The sequence below is a fragment of the Heliangelus exortis genome, chromosome 27, assembly GCF_036169615.1.
Source record: "Heliangelus exortis chromosome 27, bHelExo1.hap1, whole genome shotgun sequence".
NCBI lineage: Eukaryota > Metazoa > Chordata > Aves > Apodiformes > Trochilidae > Heliangelus > Heliangelus exortis.
The window spans coordinates 3,333,498-3,342,948 of NC_092448.1; the positions used below are offsets into that span (position 1 = coordinate 3,333,498).

Here is a 9,451-nt window from a genome sequence, read left to right on the forward strand (position 1 = left end):
GGGGGATCCCTGCGTGGGGTCCACACACAAAACCCGCGTGGAGGGTCCATGTGCAGAGCCAATCCCCCACGCACATTCCCGGGGTCTCCCAGCTTCATCGGGACGAGACCCCCCCTCCCGCCCCACCACTCTCGGGGCCCACCCATCCCTCGGCAGCCGCCGGACGAAGACTCCAGCCCAGGGATCGGACGGAACCGCCCGGCAGTGCCCGGGATAGGAGGAGTCGGGGGTCCCCGAGCCCCCACGAGGCTGCCGGGCCCGGTGGCCGCCCGCCCGGCCGGTGCCTCGCCGTCCCCCGGGGCCGCCCTCTCCGGATCTGGGCGGGGAGCGCCGGCCCCGCCGCCCCTCCGGCCCCTCCGGCTCCGGCCCCGTCCTGTCCCGTCCCGTCCCGTCCCGCCGCCGCCGCATGGGGCCCCCCGGGCCGGCCTGACCCTCCCTGCAGCCCCGCCGACTCCCGGACACCGGCCCCGCCGAGGACCCGCGACGGGACCCCCCGGCTGCCCGACCCCGGAGCACGGAGAGATCCCCCCGAACTTTACCCCTGGGGGGGAGCAGAGGACCCTCGGAGCCTCCCCGGGGCTGCCCCGGTCGGACCCCAGACGGCACTTCCCCAACTCTTCCCATCGCTGGAGCAGACACCTCGCCTCCCCCCAGTCCCGGGACCCTCCCCCGGGGCCAGGAACCCCCGGGAGACACCGTTCCCTGCCCAGGACGTGGGAGCCGTCACGCCTGGGGACCTCCCCAGACGTCCCCGCGGGGGCGAAGGACGCCTGGAGCCCCCCGGCCCCCCTGCTCACCCCCACCCCCCTCCCGGACTGGCCCCTGGCTACCGAGGGTCCCGCTCCCGGGGCTGGGGGGAGCCGGGCTGCCCTGTGCCCCCCGGCTGAACCGGCGCTGAGCCGGTGGCGTGGCCGGGGGGGGGGGGTGAAGGAGCCCCGGGGGGGGTGAAAGGAGCCCCGGGGGGGACCGCGGCACCTTGCCCGTCCCCAGCCCCATGGCGGCCAAGTGGTTCAAGGAGTTCCCCTCCAACTTGAAGACGGTTTCGGAGCGGGCCCGGCCGGGCAGCAGCAACCTGGGCAAAAGCCGCAAGAATTCAGCTGCTGAGTTGGGGGGGTGCCGGCCCGGGCCTGGGGGTGGCAAGGATGGGGGTGGGAGGTTGTCGAGGGACAACCTGCAGGGTCTGCTCCAGGCCGCCACCGGGAAGATGCGGAAGAATTCGAGAGTGGAATCGGGGACCCCGGAGGGACCCCCTAAAACCTGCGGCACTTACATCAACCGCCTCATCAAGGTGGAAGCTCACGAGAAGAACGGGAAAGGCTACCCCAGCCCCCCTCCTGCCAGCCCAGCCGCCCCCGAGGAGGACAAGGGGAAGACCCTCAAGGCAGAGACGGTAAGAGGAGGGGGGGTTGGGGGGGTGGGGGGGCTTGCGGGGAGCGCGTGGCACTGCGGGATTTAATGGCTTCAGGCTCCAGCTCATTAGCCCCGCTAACCCCAGCCTTTCATCGTGCCCGGCTCTGCTGCCTGCAGATCCCCATCAAAGCTCCTTTCATCCTGACTTCATCTGCTGAGAGATGGGGGTGGGGGAGTGTTTCTTGCCCCCCCCCACACACCCCCCTTTCCTCCCCTGGATCTCACCCTACCCCTCCCGATCAGACAAAGCCTGATGTGCAGCATTGCCCGTGGGATGTGGATGGACTTTCACCCACCACACACACACACACAGGGCCCCGGGGTGGCTGGGAGCCAGTTGGGGGGGGGGGGGAGTGGGGGGTTGGTGTCACCCAAAAGGGTCCCCATGCCCCCCAGGAGTCCTGAGGTGTACAGGGATAGATACAGGGATAGATGCTGCCCCCTCCTCAAAGGTGCCACCGGGAGCAGACTGGTAGCATGGCTCCATCTGCCATCTCCGGGGACCCCTGCACATCTTTCCTCCCCAAACCCGGGGGTTCCCATTTTTATTTTTTTTCCCCCCCCCCCGTCTCAGGTCATCATCCTGGAGGACTACGCTGACCCCTACGACGCCAAACGCACCAAAGGGCAGCGGGAGGCCGAGCGCCTGGGGGAGAACGACGGCTACATGGAACCCTACGATGCGCAGCAGATGATCACAGGTACCCAGCGGACCGGGACTGGGCCAGCCTGAGGTTCGGACAGGGAGGGGGAGGTGGATTGGCACCGCTTCCCAGCCGGCAGCACTCGCTGCCCCTCGGAGCCGCCTGGCCCGGGAGGCTCCGGGAACAGGAAAGCGATTTCCTGCGGCTGCGTGGGGCCAGATAAGGAGCGGGCGCGGGGCCGGACGCTGCCCCCCTGCCCGCCAGCCCCTCGCCCACTGCCACCACCCCTCGCCGTGCCAACCCCTCTGTCACAGGGCCGCCGCAAAGCCCCGGGTGCCACCCAGCTGTCCCCAGGGGGGTGTGTTTTGGGGGGGTGGGGGTGTAGAGCTCCCCCGAGGGGTTCCTGCAGCTGTGCCCCTTCGAGCAAAGACCCCGCGGCGGACGCCCAGCTGGCCAGAACAACAGGAACTGACTCGGCCGGAAGCTGGAAATAAAAGATTTGCTGCTGATGGTTTTTTCCATGCGGGGCAGCCCGGGCTGTTTGGTGGAGCCTGGCGCCGTGGGGTGAAGCAGGGGGTCGGGTGTGGGTGGGGGAGTGGGTGTGAGCCGCCCCCTTTCCCTCCCCCCTCCCCCCGGGTGAGCCTCCCGTGGGGCCAAACCTCAGCGCAGGGTGTAGCATCCTGCTGCCCCACAGCCCAGCTGGTCCCACCGTTGCGTTTCGGTGCCCACGGCGCCGTCGGGGCCGCGCCAGCAGACCAGGCGCCACGGGGATGGGCCCCTTCCTGCCCCGGCTCCTCCCAAGCCGGCTCCTCCGAGTTCCCAACGGGGCATACCCAGCGTGGGGTCCCTGGGGGTTACAGCCCTCCCCAAGGGCAGGAGTTGAGAGGGAGTGTGTGGGGGGGTCCCAGGGGACACGCAGCCCTCCCCAGTCCCCTCCCTGACCCACCACCCTTCTTCCCCACAGAAATCCGCCGTCGGGGCTCCAAGGACCCCCTGGTGAAAGCCATCCTGCTGCTGGATGGTCCTGGAGAGTCTGGGGAAGGGGGCAGCAAAGCGGAGCCAGCCAAGAGGCCGGGGGGCAAGGAAGTGGTGGGGAAGGGGCCACAGCTCTACGACACCCCCTACGAGCCCGGGGAGGGGGTGACCGGGGGACCCCCAGAGCGCAGGGCGAGGGCTGGGGATGGGCGCTTGCCCGAGAACGACGAGAGGCCAGCAGGAGAGTATGAGCAGCCCTGGGAGTGGAAGAAGGAGCAGATTGTCAAAGCACTGTCAGGTAGGGGACAGGGACAGGGATGGGGATGGAGACACGGGGCTGGGGCCGTGAGTTTTTGGGACACGGATGAAGACGGGGCCATGGGACCGAGGACACGGATGGGGATGAGGACATGGATGGAGACAGGGCCAAGGAGTCACAGATGGGGCTGGGGATAAAGCTGGGACTGGGGACAGGGATGGAGACACGGGGGGCAAAGATTGGAGATAAGGACACGGGTGGGACTGGAGCTCAGGACAGAGGATGGAGATGGTGACGGTACACGGGGAGACTTTGGGGGCTCACATCTCATTTCCCTCCCCTTCCCCCAGTCCAGTTTGAGGGCTCAGAGCGTCCCAAGGAGGAGGCACCACGGCAGCACCTGCGCCAGAAGAGTTGGACCCCCAAGATGCTGAAGCCCTCGGAGCTCTGCGAGGGGGAGCGGGTGGACCCTGCCCTGGCGCTGGAGAAGCAGCCGTGAGTTGAGGCCACGCGCGGTGGGAATCGGGGGGAGGGGGGGGGACAGAAGGAAGGTGGGGGGGGTCTGGGGCTTTACCATGCTCAAGGTGTGCGTGTCCCACCCCCCCTGCAGCTGGTACCACGGGGCCATCACCCGTGCAGAGGCAGAGAGCAGGCTGCAGGCGTGCCGGGAAGCCGGGTACCTGGTGCGCACCAGCGAGAGCGGCAGCGGCAAATACTCCATCGCCCTCAAGTGAGTGGGTGGGCACCCACCACGGCCTGGGGGACCCCAACCCTTCGGGGGGGGGTGTGGGCGGGCGTCCGAAGCCTTGTGGGGGGGGTCCTCACCCTGGGGGGTGCGGCAGCACTGAGAGAGTGGCAGCACCCGGGTGCTGGGCGATGGCGCCCACCCGTGGGGGGGGACCCCCAGGTGTCTTGGGGCTGGGGGAGGGAAGGGGGGGAGCAGTGTGTCCCCCTCCCTGGTGCATTGTCGGGAGTGCTGGTGGTGTTTCCTTCCTGAGGAAGCGGAGCCCCTGGAGCCAAAACAATCGGAGGGGAGGGGAACAAACAGGGGTGGATGTGGCGGCGGGGACGGGAGGGCACCGGGGAGGGGGGGTGTGGGGAGGGGGGGTGGTGGCACCGTTGACGCCTGTCACCCACCCAGGACCAGCCAGGGCTGCGTTCACATCATCGTGGCCCAAACCAAGGACAACAAGTACACGCTCAGCCAGGCCAGTGGTGTCTTCTCCAGCATCCCTGAGGTCGTCCACTACTACTCCACCGAGAAGTTGCCCTTCAAGGGGGCCGAGCACATGGCCCTGCTGCACCCCGTCCACTGCAAGCTGCATTAGCACTGGCTAATGCCCCCCCAAACCCCCCCAGACTGGGCCACGACCCCCCGACCCTGCCCCAGAGCCGCCTGCTGGGGGATGGGTCTGGCAAAAGACACCCCCCCCCCCAGGGACCCCCGGCTCCTGCCCGCCGCTGGACTCCGGCAGGGCAGCCCCTGCCCCCCGTGTACCGGAGCCCACCCGCTGCGGGGCTGGGACCTGTAAGGAAGGAGTGAAATAAATTTGTTGGCTGAGAGGAGGTGGGGGGGTCCTAGAAGGAGGGGGGGGGGGGCTGCAATGGGGCAGGGGTGGGGGCTGTGACAGGGATGGGGGGGTAGGGTTGAAGTTATCTCCAGGATAGGGCCCCTCGCCCCCCAGGGACACCTCTGTGGGGTGACTCAGCCTCATGCCCACAGCAGCCATTCCCGTTTTGGGGGGACAATTTCCCCCCCCCCAGTACATCTGCATCCTGCCAAGCTTTTTATAGAGCGGGGCCAGCTCAGGGGGGTGACCGCGGTGTCCCCAGGGGGGGCCTGGGCACCCCCTGCCCTTGCCCTGTGGTTTCCTGCCTGGGTGCAGCTGCAGCTCCCTGGGGTGTTGCACAACCCTGTGGGGTGGGGTGGGCTGATGGAATTGGGGGGGGGGGGGCATGGCCTGGGAGGATTAGGGGCCACAGGGTGCATGGTCTGGGGGTGCACGTTCTCACCTGAGGGTGCACAGCCTCACCCCACCACCCCTCTGAAGTCACTGCCAGGTGAGGGGGGGAGGGGGGCTGCAGGTGAAGATGGGGGGGCTGCAGCAATGCCTTGCCACCCATCCCCCCCAAAAAAGCAGCCACTCCAGTACAAATCTAAGGCCTTTATTTTGGAAACATCTTTCCCCATGGTTCCTCAGCGTGTGCTCTAAGAATAAGCCCCTGGGGGGGGGGGGTGAGGGGCAGGGCAGAGAGCTGATCCAGTCAGCACACACCCTCCCCCAAGGCTCTTCCCCACGGGACCCCCAAACCCATCCCCGTGGGCAGAGCCCTGCTCCGCTCCCACGCTCCGGCGCATCCCCCCATCCCCCCCAGTTTGGCCACAGCCCCTCCCCCCCCTCCCCAGTACCCATCTCTGGGCCCCCCCTGGTTGGGGGAGCTGCTGAGCCCCTCTTCTCAGAGGCTGCTCCCACCCGCGGGTCCTGGGAGGGGCTTTTTAGTGAGGGGAGAAGAAGGGGGGGCTGCTCCCAGGGCCACATCCCAACCCTGGGGACCCCCCCTTCTCACCAGCACCCGACCCGCAGGCACCTGCCCCCCACCTTCAGGCTACTGCCCCGAGAAGAAATAGTCCAAGTTGGTGACATGGAGAGCCCTGAGGGTTGGGGGGCCGGGGGGGGAGAGCAGGGGGGTGTCACTGGGGGGGGGGGGGCTGGGGTGGCCCAGGGGCACCAACCCGTGCTGCTGCCCCTCACCCTCTGCCTTGGCCCCTCGCTGCCCACCCGTTCTCCACGTCTGTCTGTACCTGTGGGAGAGGGGACCCAGGTCAGGGGGGGCTGGAAAAGCCCCCCCACTCTTTTCCCCCCCCCCAGCACTCACCTCACCACAATGGCGATGCAGAGGGCGATGCCCAGGAGGAGGCTCCCCCCGGCCACCAGGAAGGCGTAGGGGGACATCACGGGGCTGCTGGTGGCTTCCACCACGGTCTCTGCATCAGAGAGGGGGGGTGGGAGGATGAGGGACCTGGATGAGGGTCCCAACCCACCCCGCTGCCCACCCAGGGACCCCTCCTCACCACCGAGGTCATCAGCAGTGTCTTCCCTGAAGAGCTCAGGGGGCAGGGTGATCCCGTAGGTGCCATCATCCACAGGGAACTGTGTGGGAAACCAGGAGGGCACAATGGAACGGGGCAGCCCCCCCTCCCCCAGTGTCCCCTTGTCCTACATGGGGACACAAGACCCAACAGGGGAAGGGGGGGGCTGAGGCCGTGCCCTACCTGGGAGCTGAAGGGTCCCATTTCAGAGGTGAAGTCCCGGGGGTCTGCGAGGTGAGGGGTGGGGGGTGATGCTGGGGAATTCCAGGCTGAGCCCCCAGCCCCAGGGCCATGTATCCCCCTCCTACCTGTCCAGGGGGTGCCCACCACCTCCCGGCTCCACTCGCTCCACGTGCCATGGCCAAACTCCTCCTGTGCCCGCACCTGCACCACGTGCCGTGTCCCCCGCCACGCGTCACGGATGTCCAGCCACGTCGTCGTCACCTGGTCCACCTGGAGGTGACGGGGACAGCACGGGGTCGGGGACAGCTTGACCAGGGGATGGGGGACAGCTGGGGAAGGGGGGGGGGGCCTCACCTCCGTGAAGGTCTGGGTGGGCTCGGGGCGGTAGCGGACCTGGAAACGGAGCCAGTAGAAACGGGGGTCCCAGGAGGGGGGGTAGGACCAGTTGACCCGCAGCCGCTGCGGCGCCTTCTCCAGCGGCTCCACCGTCACGTTGAGGGGGGGGTCGGGCTTCACTGCCAGGAAAAGGGGGCTCAGGGTCCACTCGGCCAACCCCGGACAACCCCCCACTCCCCTCTCCCCAGCACAAATGGGAGCAGCACTCACGGACGCTGCTGAGGGTGATGATTTTGTCATCGCCGGCAGAGCCCCCGGCGGCGTTGCGGACGCAGGTGGCCACCAGGAGGGGTTTGGTGTCCTCAGTGCCAGGTGGCAGCTTCACCCGGCAAACGAATTTTTGGGCCTTGGAGAAATAGCGGCACCGCTGCTCCGCGGGGTCCTCGGCCACGAACCTGCGGGGACACGGCTCGGGAGGGCTCTGGAATAGAGCAGGAACGGGGCAGCCTCCCCACCGGGGTTGGGGAAAAGGGTGTTGGGAAGGGACAGCAAGGTCCCCCCGTGGCCCCCGGGTGCCAGGACCACGCTCACCTCCGCTTCACCCAGAGCGTCGCCCGTGTGCCCGGGGACGGCTTCGCCCGCAGCGGCCACTCGCAGACGAGGTCTTTGTCGAGGCTCCGGCGGTAGCAGGAGACCCGGGGAGTCTCGGGGGGCTCTGCAAGGCAGGGAAAGGCTGGGGAGAACGGGGAAGGAGGGACTGGGAGACTCTGGGAAGGAAACCCCCTCCCCACCCACCTTCCACCTGCAGCCGGAGGGAGCGCAGGGGGCGGCCCCCCAGGGAGCAGCTGTAGCGCCCCGAGTCCTCATAGCGCAGCCCCTGGAGGAGCAGAGTGTTGCCCCCCGCTGCCAGCTGCCGGGCCCCCCCCACTGCTGCCCCCCGCTCCTCCACCCGCCAGGACACGGTGACGTTGGGTGGTCCCTTGTCCCTGCAGGTCAGTGTGATGTTGGCTCCCGGGCGTCCCAGCACCACGTCTGGTGAGAGCTCTGTTGGCGGGGGGGGGGGGAGGTCAGGCAATAAGAGATAAGACCCTGGGGATGTCCCCAGAGGAGGAAAGTGTCCCCCCCACACACACACGCAGACACAATCTGCTCCCCAAAGGGCAGCTGGGTGGCAATATCTGCAGAGCAGTGTCTGAGCCATAACCTGCTGAGCCCCCCCCCACACGGACACCTCCAAAATACGGACCCCCCCCCTCTGCAGCATATGGACACCCCCCCCCAGCACACGAAGTGTTCCCGGGACAGCCACCACAGCCCCGTCCTGGAAGGGTCTGGCGGTGGGGCCGGGCAGAGGGGGTAGGAGGAGGGAGATGGGAATTGGGCTGCGGGAGAGTTCCAGGGGGTGCGGGAAAATTCTGGGGAGGTCTCGGGGGTCCGGTGCCCGGTGCCGGTGGGGTTAAGCGGCCGGGCTGCAGGCGGCACCAGGCCAGGACTGGGCTGGGGCCAGGAAGGCGGCCCGGGGCAGATGCAAAGGTCACCAGCCAGGGCCGAGCTGTCCGTTCCCGTCGACTCCTGCTGCCGGGAACGCGCCCAGCACCCAGCAGCACCCAGCAGCACCCAGCAGCACCCAGCAGCACCCACCACCCCCCCAGCAGCACCCACCACCCACGCCCCATTCCCTTCCCTGCCCGCCGTGTCCCGGTCTCCCACCCCCCTTGCCCGGGATCTCCCGGGATCTCCCCCGGGACCCCCCAGATCCCCAACAGGCTCCTCCGCCCCCTGGGGCAGCCCGTGTCCCTGGGGTCTCCGTGTCCCTTTCCCCCCTCCCCTAAAACCATCCCCCATGCCCTCCCCGGTCCCGTCCCCCCGGTCCCGGTCGAACCTACCGGTGGGGCCGCAACGGGGAAGGCGAAAGGCGGTGGCGAAGAAGAGGAGGAGGAGGAAGGCGGCGGGGAGCAGCGGCCCCGGGCAGGAAAACATCGGCGGGGCGGCCCGCAGCGCTGCCGGTGCCCGGGGTTGTGAAACCGGGACGGGGGGGGAACGGGAAGGGGGGGGGGGGGGGGGGGGGGGCGGTCCAGGGGCGGCAGCACGTGCGCCCGGGGGGGCGGGGCCATGTGGGGGGGGTCGGGACCTGTCACCGCCTCCTCCCCCCGAACACAGGACACGGCAGAAGCTGCTGGGAATATTGTTTTTTATAGATAGATAGATATATAAAAAAAAGCTGCGTTTGGCTGATTTGGTGTCTATGGACCCATCAAATGATACAATTCCACAATATAGAAACGCGTAATAAATTAGACACGCACACACACACCGCCCCCCCACCCCCCCCCACACCCGGGCATCGCCCCCTCCCTCCCCCCGACACAAAATAACTCCTAAATACCTCCAAAAAATAGAAATAACCCTTAAACGCCTTCAAAAATAAACTCCGGCTCAAGACAAAGCCTGTCCTGAACAGTTTCCTCTTTGGTATCAAAACCGATCCCGGGACCACCCCCCATGCTTGGGGGGGGGAGGGTGATGGCCCCGTGCCCCCCCCCCCCCGTGGCG

General features: G+C 68.0%; 2 protein-coding genes across 3 annotated transcripts; one reads left to right on the forward strand and one right to left on the reverse strand.

Moving 5' to 3' along the window:
• The first annotated feature begins 382 nt into the window (after positions 1-382).
• Positions 383-4,851, forward strand: SHE (Src homology 2 domain containing E). Of its 2 annotated transcripts, XM_071727351.1 has the most exons (6): positions 383-1,390; positions 1,985-2,111; positions 3,019-3,327; positions 3,639-3,783; positions 3,899-4,018; positions 4,430-4,851. In XM_071727351.1, the coding sequence occupies exons 1-6, from the start codon at positions 995-997 to the stop codon at positions 4,614-4,616; spliced, it is 1,284 nt and encodes a 427-aa protein (XP_071583452.1). In that variant the 5' UTR covers positions 383-994; the 3' UTR covers positions 4,617-4,851. The 2 variants fall into 2 exon arrangements, with proteins under 2 accessions (XP_071583452.1, XP_071583454.1); XM_071727353.1 differs by lacking the exon at positions 3,899-4,018 and having other exon boundaries at positions 846-1,390; positions 4,430-4,674.
• Positions 4,852-5,435: 584 nt separating this feature from the next.
• IL6R (interleukin 6 receptor) lies at positions 5,436-8,942 on the reverse strand. Its single transcript, XM_071727350.1, has 10 exons — positions 8,785-8,942; positions 7,694-7,942; positions 7,490-7,613; positions 7,169-7,353; positions 6,917-7,077; positions 6,688-6,832; positions 6,563-6,606; positions 6,362-6,440; positions 6,166-6,274; positions 5,436-6,091 (listed from the first exon to the last, which is right to left on the reverse strand). The coding sequence occupies exons 1-10, from the start codon at positions 8,876-8,878 to the stop codon at positions 5,896-5,898; spliced, it is 1,386 nt and encodes a 461-aa protein (XP_071583451.1). The 5' UTR covers positions 8,879-8,942; the 3' UTR covers positions 5,436-5,895.
• Positions 8,943-9,451: the final 509 nt, after the last annotated feature.

What these genes read in the sequence shown, in the direction of transcription:
- SHE (XM_071727351.1), top strand. Translation starts at nt 995, where the DNA reads ATGGCGGCCAAGTGGTTCAAGGAGTTCCCCTCCAACTTGAAGACGGTT. An exon ending in TGCGCAGCAGATGATCACAG is followed by an intron (nt 2,112 to 3,018) that starts GTACCCAGCGGA and finishes TCTTCCCCACAG; the next exon opens with AAATCCGCCGTCGGGGCTCC. An exon ending in GATTGTCAAAGCACTGTCAG is followed by an intron (nt 3,328 to 3,638) that starts GTAGGGGACAGG and finishes CCCTTCCCCCAG; the next exon opens with TCCAGTTTGAGGGCTCAGAG.
- IL6R (XM_071727350.1), bottom strand. Translation starts at nt 8,878, where the DNA reads ATGTTTTCCTGCCCGGGGCCGCTGCTCCCCGCCGCCTTCCTCCTCCTC. An exon ending in TCCCCGTTGCGGCCCCACCG is followed by an intron (nt 7,943 to 8,784) that starts GTAGGTTCGACC and finishes CCCCGCCAACAG; the next exon opens with AGCTCTCACCAGACGTGGTG. An exon ending in TGCATCGCCATTGTGGTGAG is followed by an intron (nt 6,092 to 6,165) that starts GTGAGTGCTGGG and finishes CCTCTCCCACAG; the next exon opens with GTACAGACAGACGTGGAGAA.